This window comes from Zingiber officinale, chromosome 6B (genome assembly GCF_018446385.1).
Source record: "Zingiber officinale cultivar Zhangliang chromosome 6B, Zo_v1.1, whole genome shotgun sequence".
Lineage (NCBI taxonomy): Eukaryota > Viridiplantae > Streptophyta > Magnoliopsida > Zingiberales > Zingiberaceae > Zingiber > Zingiber officinale.
The window spans coordinates 131,643,385-131,663,826 of record NC_055996.1 but is presented as its reverse complement, the minus strand read 5'-3'; the positions used below and the strand labels follow the sequence as shown (position 1 = coordinate 131,663,826).

Genomic DNA, 20,442 nt, shown 5'->3' with positions numbered 1-20,442 from the left:
GTAATGCTTGGGCAGGGGGTCTCGTAGAATAGCCTCTGAAAATTGGCGATTGATCCGCTCGGGCGATGCGTCCGCTCGGGGGGCTTTCCCCTTTCTGTCATCTCGTCTAGGCATTTCATCCGAAGAAGATCCCCTATCTCTGTGAGCTGGTACGGCTTCAGGGGTGCGGAACAGGGCTCGATGAAATGCAACGGTGGCTGGTGGCGCTTCCGCTCGACCACCAGACGCTGATGTTGCTTGCTGCTCCGGCCGCTCGGCTGTGGCTTTCTGTTTTTGCTCCACGAGCTTGGAGGCCCTTATCTCGACCAAAGCGTCGAGTTCCTCGTTCGAAAGCGTCACCGTGTGTTGTCGTCCAGCCTCGTCCATTGTTTCTGATTGGATGCAGGAGCGTTCCCACAGACGGCGCCAAATTGATCCTGTCCGAATCGCTGAACCAAAGGACGGTGGGCACGTGGCGCGCTCCTAGTCGATGGCGTGGGCCTCCGTCTGGTCGCACGAACCTCCGGCGATCCTGCACAGAAGTCGGGCCGGGAAGGGGTTCCCGGCGGCGACCCTCCGACGCTCAAGTCAGGTAAGCAAGTGGAAAAAGTGGCTTTGAAGCTCCTAGAACGCTACCTCCGGCGAAATAAGAGGCTCTTTATATAGAGCGGTGAAAGAACCAATACATGTCCACCGAGGCGCATACGTGTCCGCAGCTCATACCTCGGTATGCACCTGTCAGAAAGCTTACCTGACGCCATACTGCAACAGTCCCATCGCGCCTTCGATGGGACAACAGGACACCCCGTTGTCAGACTAGGAGTATGGCCTAGCCATACGACTTGGCGGCTGTCAGAAGAGGTTCCCCCTTCTTTACTGCTCATAATCCAGGGCGTCCGACCGGCTGGACAGGGAGTCCGTCCGGCCGGCCCCTCCTCCTTTTACGCGATGGCCGGACGGCACTCACCTCGCGTCCGGACGGACGACACTCACCTCGCGTCCGGCCTGCCGTTGACATTGATGCACTGGGGAAATTTCCAGTATGCGCTATGTAGGGACTGTTAGCAGTGTCATTTTCTCCTGGTTCTTCCGCTCGGCTCTTAACTACTGTTTCGACAGAGCGTCGGAACCCCGACCCGGTCAGGGCGCCTTTTACTACCGAATGTCCATTGGTCGGCCGATCAGTCCTATCCTTTTCTTCCAAGTCCGGTCGGCTCACCCTTCTCCGGCGGACCACTTGGCCCCTTGACCTCCACGTGGCGCTGACCCCTCGTTAGGAGGTCCTAGGCTCTTACCACCGGATCAATCTTGTTCATCGGTCTTTAATAAATGGCACCGGTATTCTTCAGTCTGAATGACATTACATTGTAACAACAGGTCTCATCGACTGTAACAAAGATAACTTTCTCTTGATCTTCCTTGACGAGCAGCACATGATGGTATCCTTGGAAAGCATCGAGTATGTAGATCAGCTCGCAACCCGCTATAGAGTCCACCATTTGATCTATTCGAGGCAGAGGATAAAAGTCTTTCGAGCAAATTTTATTAAATCACGGAAGTTGATGCAGACTCGCCACTTGTTACTCGGCTTAGAGACCAGCACGACTTGGCCAACTAGCTCAGAAATTGCACCTCGTGGATGTGACTGACTTTCAGCAATTTTTCTATCTCCGCTCGGATGATTTGTTTTCGCTTTGAGCTGAAGTCCCTCTTCCTTTGCTTCACCGGCCGAGCATTCGATCAGACGTGAAGCTCGTGCTGAGCCACGCTCGATGAAATGCTCGGGAGCTCATGAGTTGACCAGGCGAACACGTCGTGATTTCGCTTAACCATGCCACCTGCTCCGCCTTCTTCTCATCTATCAAGTCAGCGGTGACAAACGTCGTGGCTTCCAACTGGTTAGGATGGATCTGAACTTCCTCTTTCTCTTCATAAAACAGCGTGGGTAGTTCTTCCATGATGGTGTTTACCTCCAAACGTTCAATCTTCTGCATGGCCTTCACCTCGGATTTGACCATCTTGATGTAGCACCGTCAAAATGCTAATTGGTAGCCTTTGACTTTACCTACCTCATTGTTCACCGGGAATTTGATCTTCTGACAGAAGGTGGACACTACGGCTTGGAACTCGTTCAGGACCGGTCGATCCAATATTACATTGTAGGCAGACGACGCATCCACCATGATGAAATTTGTGGTCCTAGTCCTCTTAAGAGCCTCCTCTCCGAGTGATATGGTCAGCCGAGTCTGGCCAATCGGCAATACCTTATTGCCTATGAACCCATACAACGGGGTCATCAAGGTTGTAATTCGCTCCGATAGATTTGCAATTAGTTGAACGTCTTCTTGAAGATGATATTCATCAAGCTTCCTGTATCCACAAAAGTTCAGTGAATAGTATAATTAGATATTATCGTCAGATGATTAAGGCATCATCGTGAGAGATTTCCACTCTCTCTAGGCCTCGAGGGACAATGCTGATCTTTGGTCCCTCGGCCTTCTTCTTGCTGCATCGCATAACATGTATCTCTAGTCGCCGAGCGTGTGACTTCCTTGCTCGGTTGGAATCACCATCAGTTGGCCCACCAATGATCATTACAATCTCGCCTCGAGCGGCATTGCTTCAATTTTTCTCCTCCCGAGCCGAGGGTCTAGTCCGCTCAGCCGAAGCTCAAGCTGGACTTGCATTTCCCCTTCGCTGAGGCTGGCGATGACACTGCTCATCCACCTGTCTCTCTTCTTCTCTTTGCCCATCTGACCGACACCAATGATGTTGATTGAGAGTTGGTGAGCAACGACGGTATCCCAGAGGAACCAATTGGCTTGAAATTGGCCTCAAGTCATAGCAGTCCTGTATATTGTACGTTGCTGATTGATGGAAGGAGCAAAATAACAGTGTCCACAGCCAGCCTCTCACAGATTTCAGTCGTCTGCTGCTACATGCTGCACCACATGAGTTCGAGGTTCCTGGTGCAGTTGTGCTGCTCCCGACCGAGGGCCCTTTGGTGCCTGATTAACTGGCCACTGTTCAGGAGGAGCAGTCTACTCAGCAGGCACTTCCTTCCTTCGTGTCGCTTGGGCCTTCTTAACGTTTATGTATTCGGTGGCGTGCCTGAGCAGGTGATCAAAATCTTTTGGAGGCCTCTAGATCAGTGAGCAAAAAAATTCTCCTTCAGTCAGCCCTTGCGAGAAGGCATTCACTAATACCTCTCGGATGATCGATGGGATATCCATAGCCACATGGTTGAACCTCTTGATGTAGGCCCTTGATGCTTCCTTAAGCCCTTGCTTCACCAGGAACAAATTAACTCTCGTCTTTTGGTGATGGCGACTGCTAGCAAAATGATGCAGGAATGTCGCTTGGGAATCCTTGAAGCTATACATTGATTCGATCGGCAATCACCTGAACCACCGTTGTGCTGATCCAAAGAGGGTGGTGAGGAGGACTTGACATTTTACTCCATCGATGTACTGATGGAGTGTGGCTATGTTGTCAAATCTGATCAAATGGTTCTCTAGATTAGTCATCCCATTATATTCCCCGATCATCAATGGAGTATAATGTCAGGGTAGTGGGTCATTCAGGATCCCCTGAGAGAACTGTCAGTTGATCTGTTCGAGCGAATCATTAGTTCTTAGTGCTTTCCCTCCCATGTATCCCTCATAGGTGCGTAATCCGAGGAAGATCCTTGATCATTGTATGCCTGGCCTTGTTCCTTTGAGGGAGTATGGAACAACGCCCGATGAAAGGAGATCGGTGCATCCCCGTATATGCTAGTCAGCTTCTTGTTCTGCCCCTGAACAGATATATTCTCCACTCGGTCTCTATATCTGGCCTGTTGTCCCCCTGCTGACGTTGCGGGTTCATTTACGTGTCGCTCAGTCATTGCCTATTGTTGTTGCTCTAGCATTTTGATCGCCCAGGCTTGTATCAGCATATCCAACTCCTCCTTCGTCAGCGTCATAGTCGTGAGTCGTCCAGCGTCCTTCATCTCCACGTCTATGATACAGACTACGTTCCCACAGATAGTGCCACTATGATCCTGCCCGAAAATGGTGAAGAAGGCTAGCTAGGAATATGGCTACTCTGTTGACTTCGTGAAAACTCCGCTCTGATCTGTAACACACAGAACGTCAGTGCTGGGCCAGGGAAGGGATTCCCGGTGTTGGCCCTCCGACGCTCAAGTTAGTCACTAAAATAATAGAAAGAAGGCAGAGCAACGTAGTAGCAGTGAAAGCATAAGTGAAAATAACAAATAGTACATACCTCCGCCGGTGCATGGACCCCCCCTTTATATAGTGTTACAGTAGGCGACGTGCATGCTTCTTAAGGCGCAGGCATGTTTTCCAACCGTCCTATGAAAAGATATGTCAAAAAAGTATCTTTGACATCATACCTTAATAGGGCATGCAAATCCCTGACAATACAGTAGAAGCTTCCATTGCACCATTCGCTTGTTGACCATGCCCAGTTGTCAACAACATTACCTCCCAGAGAGAAATTAAGAGATATGAGAGAGGACCCACAATTCAACCGAGCGGGGTGGCCACTCGGCCGGGATTCCCTGTGCTATCGACCTCAGCTGCTTTTCCTCATAGTGACTTAGTTTGGCAGATTGTTTATGGCTCGATCAGACATGAGTTCCGGTCGGCCTTACACTCGCTCGATCAGTTGCGAGCATCTGATGTTTTGGCTGTACTGATCCCATTTGGACGAGCAATCTGCTCCAATGAACCTGCTGGTCAATCATACACTTCGGGGTCGATCATACACTTCGGGCCCGATCGGCAGTTGAAGTCAACTTCTACTCGACCCACATTTGGTGAGACGGTTGGTTCTCTACCGTTGACTACCCTGACCTTGACCTCCACGCATGCTGCTATCTCCACCCTTGACCCACACTTGGTGGGCCCCCTCTATCACCGCATCAATGATTTTTTGAACATAAATTAAATTCTTTAAATATATTTGTGTTAAAAAAAATCATTGCTCTCACTATATTAGATCAAATTAATGTTTGAGGGCACGAATATAATCAGGAGCACTAGCCGAACACATAAGATCTAGTTTCATGTCAATCCGAAGTAGTTTGATCCATCAGCTGTATTTTTTGAACACTAATTGAATTTTTCAAATATATTCATGTTCAAAAAATATTACTTTCAATATATTGGGTCAAATTGGTATTTGAGGGCATAGATATAACTAGGAGACATAGTCGAATATATATGAATTAGTTTCATATCAATATGAGGTCGTTTAGTTTATCAACTGATTTTATCTAAAATTGATTTTGATTAAAAAAAGTAAATTAGTTGACTAATTTATTTAAAATTTTGGCACAGAGCAAAATCACTTTAACTGATAAAAAAATCAATCGACTAATAGGGATAAAGTAGAAAATGAATATATAATTTAATAATTTTAAAATCATGTATTTTTTTTTATTTTACCCCTATCTATCAATTGATTTTTTTTATCAATCGAATTAATTTTACTACATGTCGAAACGCTGAAATTTTTAACAAATCAGTCGACTAATTTACTTTTTATTTTTTTAATGAAAGTTAATTTTAGATAAAATTAGTTGATATACCAAACGATCTCAGATTGACATGAAAATAGTTACTATATATTCGGCTATTTCTCCTAATTATATTCATATCCTCAAATGTAAATTTAACTCAATATATTAATAACATTGATTTTTTAATACAAATATATTTAAAAATTTTAATTTATGTTCAAAAAATTATTACTCTCAATATGTTGAGTAAAAACTAGCTGATGAAATAAATGACCTCAGATTAATATGAACCTAGTTCTTACATAATTGTCTACCTCTTCTGATTATATTTTTACCCTCAAACGTTAATTTGACTCAATATATTGAGAGCAATAATTTTTTAAATATAAAAATTATTTAAAAATCCTAATTTATATTTAAAAAATCATTGTTCTCAATATATTATGTCAAATTGATATTTAAAGGCTTAGATATAATAAGGAGAAATAACTAAACACATAAGATCTAGTTTCATATCAATTCGAGATCTTTGGTCCATCAGCTGGATTTTTTTAACACGAATTGAATTTTTCAAGCATACATGTTAAAAAAATCATTCCTCTGAATATATTGGGTTAAATTGATATATGAGGACATGAATATAATCATACATGTTGGTGCAATATTCTTTAGGTTAAGGTTGACTAAATTTGAGTTGGCTCAAGTTTGAGTCTTGATATTTGGGTTTTGATGTTTGGCAATATATGGAGATTGCAGGAGCAATCGTCCGTTTGAGAAGATTGTTGGTGTAATTCCAAGGTTTGACCAATTAGATGAGAAGAAGAGTCAAGTAGGTCAAAGGTTTGACCGGATACTTGACTGGGAAAGTCCTAATTGGAGGTTAGGCAGATCAAAACCTAGTGAGTGAAGCTAGGCAGTTGGGAAAGTCTTGGTGAGTGAAGCCAGGCAGATGGAAAGTCTTAGTGAGTGAAGTTAGGCAGATACAAAGACCTAGTGAGTGAAGCCAAGCACAAGGAAATCCAGACGGGTCAAGGGTGACCGGACATCTGGTGGAAGGAAATCCAAGTGGGTCATGGAGGACGGGACACTTGGCACGAGACGGTAAGTCCAAGTGGGTCAAGGTTGACCGGACACTTGGCACGAGGAGAAAAGTCCAAGTGGGTCAAGGTTGACCGGACACTTGACACAATAAGAAAAGTCCAAGTGGGTCAAAGGATTGACCGGACACTTGGTGAAGAAGCCCCAGCAAGTCATGGTTGACTGGATGCTAGGCACGAGGAGTCCCAACATGTCACGATTGACCGGATGCTGGGTTTGGCGACCCTAGACTTGACTCGGGCAAGCTAGGGTTGGTCAATTTGATCAAGTGATCAAATTGGACCAAGGCCAATCGATCAGCTGATCGATTGGGCACAGTGCAACGATAAACAACAACTCAATTGATCAGTCGATCGATTGGGAACTTATATCACACGCACAGAAGCCTTCCCAGTCGATCAGCTGATCGATTGGGGGCTAGAAATCGTGTGAGTCGCGATAAAGGCTAAATCGATCAGCTGATCGATTCAAACCTTTTTCAGCAGAGCATAGAGGCGCTCTGAATCGATCAACCAATCGATCCAAGCCTCTCCAATCGATTGGGATGTGACCATTGCGTAGGTTAAAGCTGTTGGAGTGCGATTTCTTCATAACTTCTTTGCGAGCTCTATCCCGATCTTCACGCGTTCTTCTCCACTGAGCTCACATAGACACGCCAGATCTTGGAGGCTTAGAGAGGTGTGTTGTTACACTTCCAAGCAAGTCAAGAGGTGTATTCAAGCTAGAAGAAGAGCAAGCTAGGATTTCTGCATTGTAAACTTGTAAGATTTGCTATTGTATTAGCTTGTATTTTGTTCTTCTTGTATATCTTGTTGTGTTAGTCTTGTATGAGGTTTCTCCACCTCCGGTAGTTACCTCTTCTTGTATTAATGGAGTGTGTGTCGCGTGTGAATTCTTGTATTAGTTACCTCTTCTTGAGGTGGATACCAAGTATATTTACGTGTTAGCGCTGTGAGTCTTGTTTCAAGTTCTTTCCGCTGCATATCAACAACACCGAAGCAAGCAAATGGAGCGCGACGAGCTATTCCCCCCCCCCCCCCCCCTCTAGCATCAATCAACCCTAACAATACAAACATACAGTAACTAGTTTCATGTAAATCCGAGGTCATTTGGTCTATCAGCCAGTTTTGAGTACGACTAATGGACCAAACGACATCGGGTTGACATGAAAATAAATCTTATATGTTCAGCTAGTTCTCCTAATTATATCTATACTCTCAAACATCAATTTGACACAGTATATTAAAAGCAATAATCTTTTGAACATGAATTAAATTTTTAAAATATTCTCATGTTCAAAAATTATTGCTCTCTATATTGAGTCAAATTGACGTTTGAGAGCATAAATATAATCAGGAGAGGTAGATAAACATATATGAACTAGTTTCATGTCACTTGGTCCATCAACCATTTTTGGCATGTATCGGTTGATGGACTAAATGACCTCAGATTTATATGAAATTAGTTTTTATGTGTTCGTCTTTCTCTCCTAATTATATTCATGCTCTCAAACATCAATTTAACTTAATATATTGAGAGTAATGGTTTTTGAACATAAATTAAAATTTTTAAATATATTTTAAAAAATCATTGCTCTCAATATATTAGATCAAATTAATGTTTGAGAGCATAAATATAATCAGGAGCACTGACTGAACACATAAGATCTAATTTCATGTCAATTAGAAGTTGTTTAGTCCATCAGCCAGATTTTTTCAACACTCATTGAATTTTTTAAATATATTCGTGTTAAAAAAAATCATTGCTCTCAATATATTTGGTCAACTTGAGATTTAAAGGCATGAATATAAATAGGAGTACTAGCCGAACACATAATATATAGTTTCATGTCAATCTGAAATCGTTTGGTCCATCGATCGGATTTTTTTGAACACTGATTGAATTTTTTAAATATATTTATATAAAAAAAATTATTGCTCAAAATATATTGGGTCAAATTGAGGGTTGAGAGCATGGATATAATTAAAAGAGGTAGACAAACACAAAAAAAAATTAGTTTCATGTCAATCTGAGTTCATTTGGTTCATCAGTCGATTTTACCTAAAATCGACTGATGAATCAAATGAACTCAGATTGACATGAAATTAATTTTTTTTGTGTTCGTCTACCTCTTTTAATTATATCCATGCTCTCAACCCTTAATTTGACCCAATATATTTTGAGCAATAATTTTTTGAATAATAAATTAAAATTTTTAAATATATTTATGTTAAAAAAATCATTGTTCTTAATATTTTAAGTCAAATTGACTTGAATATAATTAAGAGATAGTCGAATATATAAGTCAAATTGACTTGAATATAATCAGGAGATAGTTGAATATATAAAAATTAGTTTTATATTAATTTAATATTATTATTTTATCTAAAATTAATTTTTATTAAAAAAATAAATCAATCGATTGATTTATTTAAAATTTTAATACATAGTAAAATAGATTCAATTAATTAAAAAACAGTAGACAGATAGAGATAAAATAAAAAATAAATATATAATATAAAAATTTTTAAATCGTTATACATGATTTAATAATTTTAAAAATTTATCTATATAGTTCAATAAAAAAAGTCAAATTAATTTTGCATTTGAGCATATTGAAATTGACGTACTAGATTAGGCAAACCGTGATGCAAATTTGACCGGAATGGATCAGGCCAAATGTCACCCCGCATAATTATATGGACAGACTTCATTAACACTTGCGTCCTATTCTATCCGCCATCACAGTCACACTAGGACAGTGCCAGCGATTTTCCTGAACCAATAATTTCACGAGCGGTTCAATTAAAGATTCGTCGTAGTTACAACGGTCCCCATTCCGCTCCACGCGTTAACGGCAAGCGACTCGTCCACGAACAACCCCGGTCACAATAAAACTGCTCACCATCTTATAGTCAACCCCTCACTTCTCGATAAACCCTGTCAATTTTACGGTCAACTCTCGCAGCGGAGGATCGGATTCCTTCGACCCAAGGTCCGTCTTTGTTTATCCAAGTCAGGCCAGCGACGACCGTGACTCGCAGCTCCTCTTCAGGGAATCCGTCACCTAATCTTCTTCCTCTGCTTGTAAGGATGGATGGGTAGAATGGCGCAGTGGGCTTCGATGGAGAAGCGGCTCGGTTTCCTTCTCTTTTATATCTCTTGTTCTGCACTATTCTTCAGCTTTTTCTCCTGCCGGCGTCGTGTAGTTTTGGCCCAGGATTTGGCGACGGCGCGGCCGGTCGACGTCGGCGTGATACTTGACCTGGAGAGCCTAACAGGGAAGAGGAGCTGGACCAGCATTTCCATGGCACTCGACGATTTCTATGCTGCCCATGGGGATAACAAGACGAGGGTGGTTCTTCATCTCAGGGATTCAAAGGCAAGCGCGGTTGGAGCAGCAGAAGCAGGTAATTAAGAATGGTGAATCACCTGCAGGTAAACTTGTTTTGATTTTACAGTGCTCGATCTAACGCACAAATGATGGTGATGAATCACCTGCAGCGGTTGACTTGATGAAGAACGTTCACGTGTCTTGCATCGTCGGCCCACTGACGTCCACCGAGGCTGCCTTCGTCGTCCACCTCGGCGACCGCGCTCGAGTGCCCGTCGTCGCATTCTCGGCCACTAGCCCCGCCCTTCGCTCCCCATTCTTCGTCCGCGCAACCCCCAGCGACTCGGTGCAGGTCCCCGCCATCGCCGCCCTCGTCCGACACTTCGCCTGGCGCCAAGTCGTCCTCGTCTACACCGACTCAGAGTACGGCACCGGCGTCGTTCCCTCCCTCATCGACGCCCTGCAGGATGCCTACGTCCGCGTTCCCTACCGCGCTGTCATCCCCGCCGCTGCCTCCGATGATGACCTCGACCGCGAACTGCGCCGCCTCAAGGATATGCCCGCGCGGGTCTTTGTCGTCCACGCGCTGCCTGACCTGGGAATCCGCATATTTCGACTGGCGACGGAGCTAGGCATGATGACTGCAGGATACGTGTGGATCGCCACCGGCGGCATCTCCGACGTTCTCGAAATGGTAGACAAAATGCCCATGAGCGGCATCATCGGCGTCCGCTCGTACGTGAACCGGTCCAAGGAAGTACTCAACTTCACGAACCGCTTCCGATGGCGGTTTCAGAGAGACTATCCAGCAGCGCAGGTCGCCAATCCATCAATGATTCAACTGAGGGCGTACGACACGGTGTGGGCGGTGGCGACGGCGGCGAAGAAGCTGGATCCGTCCTTGATGCGCTCGTCCATTGACCGCACCGCGCAATCCGGAAACGCCTCAACCGATTTGGGGCGCCTCGGCGTCAGCAAAACAGGGGAAGCACTTCTGCACGCTATTCTCCACACTCGGTTCCAAGGGCTGACGGGCGATTTCCTGCTTGTTGACGGTCAACTCCAGCCGTCGGCGTTGGAGATAGTCAATGTCGACGGTGGAAAGCTAATCACCATTGGGTTCTGGACGCCGGAGGAAGGCGGAACCCTAAAGCAGCAGCTAAACTCCACCAACGACACCGATGTCCTAAATTCCGTGGTCTGGCCAGGCAGCCAGACCGATGTCCCGAGAGGCTGGGAAATCCCGACAAACGGCAAGAGGCTCCGAATTGGCGTCCCGTTGAAGCACGGTTTCGACCAGTTCGTCAAGGTGGAGACCGATCCGACCACCAATCGAACCCACGTCTCTGGCTACTGCATTGACGTGTTCGAGGCGGTCATGCATCGGCTTCCCTATCCTGTCGCCTTCGACTACATCCCGGCGGTGAATTCCGACGAATCCTACGACAATTTGGTCTACCAAGTCTACTCTAAGGTTGGTCTCCGCTGCAATATAACCCCCAATTCGGTGTCAAATTGTTCAATCTTCTCGTTGGACAGAATTTTGACGCGGTGGTCGGCGACACCACCATCCTCGCCAATCGAACTCATTTCGTCGACTTCACGATGCCGTACGCAGAATCGGGGGTGTCGATGGTGGTGTCGGTGGAGAAGAACAATAGCACCGGCATGTGGATCTTCTTGCAGCCGTTGACTCCCGACCTCTGGTGGGCTATCTTCGCCGTATTCGTGCTCACCGGATTCATGCTGTGGATGATCGAGCGCCGCAACAACGAGTTTCCCGGCACGCCGTTCCAGCAACTGGGCACCGTCTTCTACTACGTTTTCTCTATTGCCTTCTTCGCACACGGTAAAAAAGCTTCTTTTACCTCCCTTTTTTCACTAATTGGGTGTCCATCAACTGTTTACGATATTGATTCAGCGGAGAAGTTGACGAGCAACCTGTCGAGGTTCGCGGTGATCGTCTTCTCGTTCGTGGTACTGGTACTGACGTCGAGCTATACGGCGAGCCTGACGTCGACGCTCACTGTGCGGCAGTTGCAACCGACGGTGACGAACGTGGACCAGTTGCTAGCCACCGGTGCGTTCGTTGGCCACCAGGACGGCTCCTACGTGGTCGGGATGCTGGAGAGGATGGGAATCCACGCGAGCAAGCTGAGGAACTACAGCACATCCGATCAGTTCGCGGAGGCCTTGGCGAAAGGCAGCGCCAGGGGAGGCGTCGACGCGGTGTTCGACGAGATACCTTACCTAAAGCTCTTCCTGTACCAACACCCCGATGATTTCACCATGGTCGGCCCAACCTACAAGACCGATGGCTTCGGCTTCGTAAGCTTTCTACACCCAGAATTAGAGATGGATTTCCGGAAGTTAAGAACTGATCGGCCATTTGCTCAACAGGTGTTCCCTCAAGGCTCGCCGCTTGTCCCGGACATATCGAGGGCGATACTGAACGCGACAGAGGCCAGAGAGCTGGCACTCATCGAGTCGAAATGGTTTGGCTTTCCGAAGAACTCCACAAGCAAAAGCAGCGACAGAAGCTCGTCGAGCTTAGCGCTCCATGACTTTGCCGGCCTCTTCGTCATCACCGGCCTCGTCTCGGCGGCGGCTTTGATCATCTTCCTGGCCAGATTCATCTACGTTGAGCGAAATGGGCTGCAGGAAGCGGCTTCGACGGAGACCACTTTGTGGAGGAAGACGGTTGCCTTACTGAAGCACTATCACGACGTGGAAGAAACTCCATCTTGTCCTACGTCGAAGAGGGATGAGAACGGCGCTTTAGGCGGTGATCAAATTCCGGCGACTGGCTCACAGAGTCCGGAGAGCATATCGAATCACTCGCTGTTCAGCGCTGCTTCAGGAGAGGAGGGAGCGTCCTCTTCGGAGCTAAATAGCCCAATGGCAGAGAGCAGGGAAGCAAGATGATCTTCCGACATTGACAGAGGCAAAAAAACTGACACGAAGAAGGCAAATACGCAGAGAAATTCAGAAATAACTAGTCTTGTGGCGTTTATTAAATTTTATTTTGGTCAATTAATGAATTTAAAGTTTTAAATCAAATATTCAGAAATGTCTCGCAGTTCTTGTTCAGCATTCCATCGAGATTGTCGACCAGCTCAACGAATAATTCCATTGAGTTTAAATTTAGAGAGTTCCCATCAGAGTCAAGAGGGACAAAAACGCGAGTGAATCAAATCTACTCGCGGAGAATGCTCTGATCGGTCTGGACCGGGCGGAACCGGTTCAATCTGGACCGTGATGTTGAATCGAATCTAGCGAGCGGCATTCAGACGCCGCACGTGCGACGCGAGCTGAAGCGCCGGCGGGGCTACGGCCGTGGTCTCCGCCGCGTTGCAGCTCAGCGACCGGATCACCCTCCACGACCCTCTCCTCCAGCGATCGGTATTCTCCGCCGCCTCCGCCCTCTGCCTCCTCTTCCGGCTCCTAAGCTCCTCCATCCGCATCGCCGCAGAGACCCTCGTCGGCCCCGCCGCCAACAGAAACCATCTCGGCGGCAGCTTCTCCGGAGACGAGGCTTTCCTGATCTTCTCCGATGAACGCCGACTCATCCTCCGGTGCTCCGCAGCGATGCCTGATTGGGGACGGCAATGCTCCGGCTCCGCGAGGGGCTTCCAAGGCAGCAGCGGGCGAGGGTCGAGAGAGATGAGCTTCCAGCCGAGGAAGACGTCATCGGCCAAACAGTTATCGCCAGCGGCACACAAGAATTGAAAGGAATCGTCCGGAGGAGAGGTGATCACTCCGTCGTGGACCTGAACCTCACCGCCGTCGGCTCTACCGCGGACGTCAAGGGCGATCTCCCTGAAAGAGAGGGAGAGGGAGGACACATCGTCTCCGTCCAATTTTCTAAGATCCGAATCCAACGGATCGTAGCCAACGAGCAGCCGCATCGTCTGGTTCGATAGCATTGCGGGAAGATCAGAAATGGTGGGAATTTTAAAGAGGGAGTGGGGCATTTTTGGGCCTTTAATTTTTTTTTAAAAAAAAAAAGAACGACAAGAAATCTGAGTTTGACTGATTTATTCTGGAAAATATTTATAAAAATTATTTAAGAAATTTTTGGAAAAAAATCAGGAAAGTAAATTGTTTCAGTCAAGTTTTTTTTTATTGAAAAAAAATACAAAGTTGAGTTGCGTACAATCAAGAGAAGAAAGATCATTCTTTTGGCAGATCAAAAAACGGAGGAAGCTTTAAAAACATCATCCTTTAATTTTCTTTCTAATTATTACCGCTACCTTTTAAAGCTTTAATAAAGTGGCCTTGGCACCCTTTAACTTGTTTCCTTATACTCGCAGGTTAAAAGGAGTCATTCGAGCTCCACTTTTTCACACGCAATGAATATCTATAGCTTTTTTGTTTGGTATATATCATGGGGAAATTTTATCAGTCCGATTCTCGTGTCCGATAAGTGTACGGGAAAAATAAATTTAAATTGTCAACTCAATCGAGTCGATGTAAAAAATGTCAAATTTAAGAAGTTTTTAAATTCAGATATCATCTTATCTCAAAATTGTGAACATAATTCGTTAGGATGTAATTATTATGTTGATTGAATGTACATCTCATTTCACTCTATAAACACAAGAAATATTAATGTTGACTCATGGAAAGGACATTAGTGTTGGTCCTCCGACATTTAAATTAGTCACCAGTAAAAAGAAGAAGACGAAATAACAGTAGCACAAGCACAAACAGTGAATAATGCGTACTTCCACCGATGTATAGACCCCCTTTATATAGTATCGTGATGTGCGCATTTCTTTCGAGACGTGGACATGTTCTCCAATTTATCCTATGAAAGGACATGTCAAGAAAGTATCTCTGACACCATACCTTAACTTGACATGCATATCCCTGACAAAACAGTAGAAACTTCTGTCGTACGATTCACCCATTAACTATGTCTTGTGTCAGCGGTACTATCTCCCCGAAGAATGCGTCAGCGATCCATCTGCTGAGCTGAGCGAGTTAGTTGCTCAGCTAAGTACTCCTCCGCTCGACCGAACTCGGTTATTCCTCAGCGTGGTGACAGATTTCCATAGTTTGTTTTCGCCCGACCGAACTAACGCTCCAGAATTTTAAATGATTGAGATTGATCTTAATTTAAGATTTAATAAATTTCTAGAATTAAATTAAATTTTATTTTAAAAATTAAAATATTTTTTATGTATAGTAATATTAATATTAGTCAAAAGTAAAAATTGATTTTTGGGTTGACCCGCAGGAGCGCGCATGATAAGTCGGATAAGAAATGAGGACTCTAAATGAATGTTAATTAGTTCCTTTATAGTCTGTTTACATGCGGAAGCGGAAATAAAAAATTAGGAAAAAAATTTCACGATGGAAAACTTTGCACCGTTTACTTCATTAAATTTTTAGGAGGAAAAGAAAACACAATCCATCGATGGTTGAATTTGAAGCAAAAAACGATCACCGCCAAATCGGGCGAAAACCAAAGGATGGAAAACCATATGACGCATGTACCATCTCTTCTTGACAAAATTACACACTTATATATGACTCTTCATTTCTCTTCCCCCAACTCATTTTCTCCGTTTGAAGCAGCCTTTGTGTATCACCCATCTGCGGCAACAACTACGATCTTTCCTCCCTCGACAGTGTTTCTATCTTTCCTCGGCAACTTGTAGCAGCATCTTGTCTTTCTTCGGCAGTCTCCTGTCTTCCCTCGGCAACGTGTGACTGTGTCCTCTGTTCTACGGCGGAGTTCTGTGATACTGGTAACATGCTTCCCCCTTCTTAACTTTTTGTTTGATTTCTTACAACATTCATCATTATTCATCCATTCAGCCAACGAATGTCACTTCTTAATTTTTTTTTATGCCACATTCAACATTCTTCGTTATCGGCAACGAATGCTTTCCGAGTTATTTTTGAAACAAGCATGGATATATTTTAGGTTTACCAAAAGTGCAAATATTAAATATTCCCACACAGTTCGGATCCTCTGTCCCCATTTTTTTCTGTCCCCGTGTCCCACTGCCGATCTGACGGACCAGATTACATCTCAAAGATGCCTTGCACATCACGAGGATACTGCACACATCTTAAAGATGCCATGATGCATTGAGATGTAATCTGATCCGTCCGATCAACAGTGGGACATAGGGATAGAGAGAAATGGGGACAGAGGATCTGAACTAATTCCCACATAAGATAAAGTTCATCCAAAAAAAGTCTTGATCTTTGAATGCAAGAGTCATGATTATGTAAAAGAAGGTTTTTTTTTTTAAAAAAAAAATCTGATTGAATGTAATCTTGGTGTCACGATTATGCAAAGGAAGCTTTTTAAAAATTTTATAAGGTGTCATTAATTTTTATTTTACAATAATTTAGCACTTTGAATTTTTTTTTACAGCAATCTATATTATTATTATTCTGTGTACAGGTTTAATAAGATGGAGTGGGATAGTGGTGAAGAAGATGATCAAAATATTAATGATTATTATGATGAGAATGATGGTAGTTCAGATCGGATGATGAAATTTTTATAAATAGGAATTGTATAGTTGGGTTTTGGATGATTTTGAAGGATATGAGAAAATATGTAGATAAGGGTTTGCCGGAGAGTAATGAGCAAAAAGATAATGTTCGGCGTATTTTGTTGCACAATCTTATGATTTCTAGCGACACATGTCATAGTATTCTCATGGTGAATTTAGATGGTTTTAGACGCTTGTGTGAAATATGAAAACACAACAATAGGGTAAAAGGCAATAAGAATTCAAGTGTTGAAGAAAAGGTTGCTAAATTTTTATATTTGCGCGGTCATGATGTCAAAAAATGAGAATTGAGTTTTTTCTTTCGTCGAAGTACAATGACTACTAGTACCTTCATGCTGAATTTATAAAGCAACCAGATGGATCTGAAATTCCTCCTCATATAGAGAGTAGCAACATATTCTATCCTTACTTTAAGGTATTTTTTTTTATCATTTTGAACTTCAAAAGTTTTGTAATATACTTTGTAGCCACATATGTGATTGTCTCTTAATTGCAGGATTATGTTGGTGCATTAGATGGAACTCATATACGTGTTAAGGTATCTGATGTAGATACACCTCGATATAGAGGAAGAATGGATTGACCAACTACCAATGTGTTGGTTTGATGCTCCTCTGATTTGAAGTTCATATATCTCCTAGCCGGATGGGAAGGAACTGCATCTGATTCTCGAATCATAAAAAATGCCTATCTAGACGTGATAAATTGATAATTCCTCATGGTATATAGTTTACAATTAATGCTTATTAGTAGATAATATTTGAAAGTAAATATGACTAACTTATACCTTTAATTTGATGGTAGGTAAATATTATTTAGTTGACTCTGGGTTTATGTTGAAGAGGGACTTGATTACCCCTTATCGAGGAATTCGTTATCATTTGAAAGAATATTCGAGATGTGGCCCTACAAATGCAAAAGAGTTATTCAATCTCCGACATACAACTCTTCGCGGTGCAATCGAGAGAGCTTTTGGGGTTTTAAAAAAGATTTCCAATTATTGCTAGTGGAACAGAACCTCATTATGAAGTTGATATTCGTACAGATATTTTCTTAGCATGTTGTATTCTTCATAATTGTTTAATGGGGGTGGATCCAGATGAGAGATTAATTAATGAAGTGGATCGTGAATTCAGTCAACTTCTAACGATGAAGTGAGTCACAATGAAAGATAGGAAGATGACTGGAGGCAAGGAAGCATGATTAGAGATAACATAGCTAATGTCATGTGGTTAGATTTTAATATTGACTAAAGAAGGGTTTTTTTTATTTATTAGAAAACTATCAAAAGAGTAATGTTTTGATTTATGAGTCACTTTTATTGTACTTTTTATATGCTTGGAATGTTTGATTCGAATAATATAATGGATTGAATATATTTTTTTGATAAATCTAAAGATTAGACGTTGATCTGTTGGATTTTTTTTTTTATACCTACAATTTGCTTGTTAGACCAGTGTTAGTATACTTGAATGTTTACAATTGTGAATAAGATTTGATTTTTTTTTCCCATGTTCATGTGTGCATTTGATGTAGGTGTTGATTAAGAATTGATACACCAATTGAACAAGTCAAGAGAGATGTGATTAAGTGGATTGAAGAAATGGATAAAATTTTCATAGATGCTATGTTAGAACAACAAGTTAATGGTAACTGAATAGGTGGCACTTTCACATCTACTGCGTACAAAGATATGGTTATCATTTGTAGTGAAAAGATTGAAATCCCATTGACAAAGGATGATTTGAAGAACAGAATTAAAACATTAAAAAATCATTTCAATTCATGTTATGATTTGTTTAAGAATGTAAGCGGAGTTCAATGGCATGCTGAAAGTAGAAGATTTGAGGCCGAGGAGGTAGTTTGGAAGTAACTTATTGATGTAAGTATTAATTGTAAATATTAATTTATTTTTAGTCAATCACTGTATTTCCAATTATGTTTGCTGGTAGATGACATAAGATATGTATGGCATGCATCTATATATTTTGTAAAAAGTATTAGATATGACATGCATATGTTTTTGCTTTCTCTGTTTCACGAATTCACCTACTAGCTTGTTTGATTTATTTATAATTATGTTTAACTTTGTCTAGGCTAATCCATCAATCAAGAAGTGGAGATATACCCCTGTACCTCGTTATGAGAAGTTATTAGAGTTGTTTGCTCACAATAGGGCAAATGGTCAAAGAGCCTCTATTGCTGCAGAAAGAAATGTTGAAATTACTTTAAAGGGAGAACAAAGAGACCTTGGACTAGATGATGAATATGAGAATTTTGAAGTGATCCCTGATAGTCCACCATTTGATGATCGATCAAGGAAGCAAAAGCTTGCATCTATTGATCCATATGGCAATAAGAAAAATGCAGTCATCGACATTAATGTCAAGGAAGTTGTTGTCGCAATTGATCGTTCAACTTCAGTGATTGAAAATAGGTCATTTCGCATACAAAATGTGAATGAGAAACTCTACAAAGCTCTAGTTTGTGCTGGTGTTCTAGATAAAAATATACTTGCTGCGTATCTATTTCTAGGAGAGAACAAGGAGAAGATGATGCTATTCATGGGATGCCCACCAGAGAAGAGGTTGGAATTTCTAAAGATGATATTCTCTTTCTGATTTTGATCGGCTATGTCAACATGATAGCCACAATTTTGCAAAGCTCTAGAATATAAGTACAAAAAAGTGAGCTACTTATTTTGGTATAAGGAAGTACAAACTTTGTAGTTTAATATTTTAGTTGGTGATAATTTTATCATACTTGTAGACTATTTTCAAGTAATTAATATTGGTGGTTGACAATTTTTTATTTATATTTTGTTTGACAACTATTTAATAGTGATTGCAAATTATTTGCAAGTAAAATTTATTGTTGATACTTTTTGTAGTTTAATATTTTAGTTAACAATAATATTTTTTGGGTTTGTCTTGAGTTGTAATAAATATTATTTTTAAAAATAACATTGATAAATTTAAATTGTTTGACAACTATTTAATAGTGATTGTAAATTATTTGCAATTAAAATTTATTATTGATATTTTTTGTAGTTTAATTTTTTAGTTGACAATAATATTTTTTGGGTTTGTGTTGAGCTGTAATAAATATTATTTTTAAAAATAATATTGATAAATTTAAATTGTAGAATTTATTTTGATTAGTAATAATTTTTAATTATCAATATAAAATAAATATTAATTTAAAATATATGTCACACCTGGAAGAATATTTTAATTATCAAGATAAAATAAATATTAATTTAAAATATTTGAGAAGGATAGGGTATTTTGGTCAATAAATAATTTTATTTTCTTTCTATTTATCTAAGTAAACAGTTTAAGACATTGATTTTATCCACTTTCCTCGATCAAGGTAAACAAACATAGTAGGTTATGGATTCCTTTCCCTTTCCATGTCTCTAGGTTTGTTTAATCCATCCATGATCCACCCCACCAGATAAACAGAGTATTAAGTACAATCTTCACGTGCATCATGCAGAATGATACGGTAATCTTCAATTAAATTTATAGTATTATTTAAATAACGAATACATTAGTTTTAGAAATGCATTTATGTCGAGAAGGTCGGATCCTTTGGTCTATATTTTATGGATCAGGAAATGTTCTATTTATATGTATTGATAAAAATTGATAGTCCTTATCTATTCTATAAGTTGGGACCATTAATTCCTACTAATATACGTAAAGGGATATGATCCGTAAGGATCTCAGCTGTTTATTGAGTACTAAATAATGATAAAAAAAAAAGGGTTAACATAACAATTATAGATGTAATTAAATTTAACCTATTATATTATTACATAATATTCATTGGTTATGAAACAATTTAAATTAATAGTGTATATATTATTATTGTGATAGATTACACCAACAAGCGCATCTGGTGTAGTGGTATCATAGTACCCTCCCACGGTACTGACCAGGGTTCGATTCCCTGGATGCGCA

At 41.8% G+C, this 20,442-nt stretch overlaps 1 protein-coding gene and 1 non-coding gene across 2 annotated transcripts; both read left to right on the top strand.

Annotated features, from left to right (window-relative positions):
• The first annotated feature begins 9,556 nt into the window (after nt 1-9,556).
• LOC121989563 (glutamate receptor 2.7-like) lies at nt 9,557-12,998 on the top strand. The gene is made up of 5 exons (XM_042543679.1): nt 9,557-10,014; nt 10,109-11,412; nt 11,478-11,787; nt 11,860-12,266; nt 12,339-12,998. The coding sequence occupies exons 1-5, from the start codon at nt 9,702-9,704 to the stop codon at nt 12,861-12,863; spliced, it is 2,859 nt and encodes a 952-aa protein (XP_042399613.1). The 5' UTR covers nt 9,557-9,701; the 3' UTR covers nt 12,864-12,998.
• A 7,373-nt stretch (nt 12,999-20,371) lies between these two features.
• Nucleotides 20,372-20,442, top strand: TRNAG-CCC. Its single transcript has one exon. It is a non-coding gene; the product is annotated as a tRNA-Gly (tRNA).

Coding starts and splice junctions, on each gene's coding strand:
- LOC121989563 (XM_042543679.1), top strand. CDS start 9,702: ATGGGTAGAATGGCGCAGTGGGCTTCGATGGAGAAGCGGCTCGGTTTC. Junction 11,413..11,477: donor TCTACCAAGTCTACTCTAAG/GTTGGTCTCCGC, acceptor CTCGTTGGACAG/AATTTTGACGCGGTGGTCGG. Junction 12,267..12,338: donor AGACCGATGGCTTCGGCTTC/GTAAGCTTTCTA, acceptor TTTGCTCAACAG/GTGTTCCCTCAAGGCTCGCC.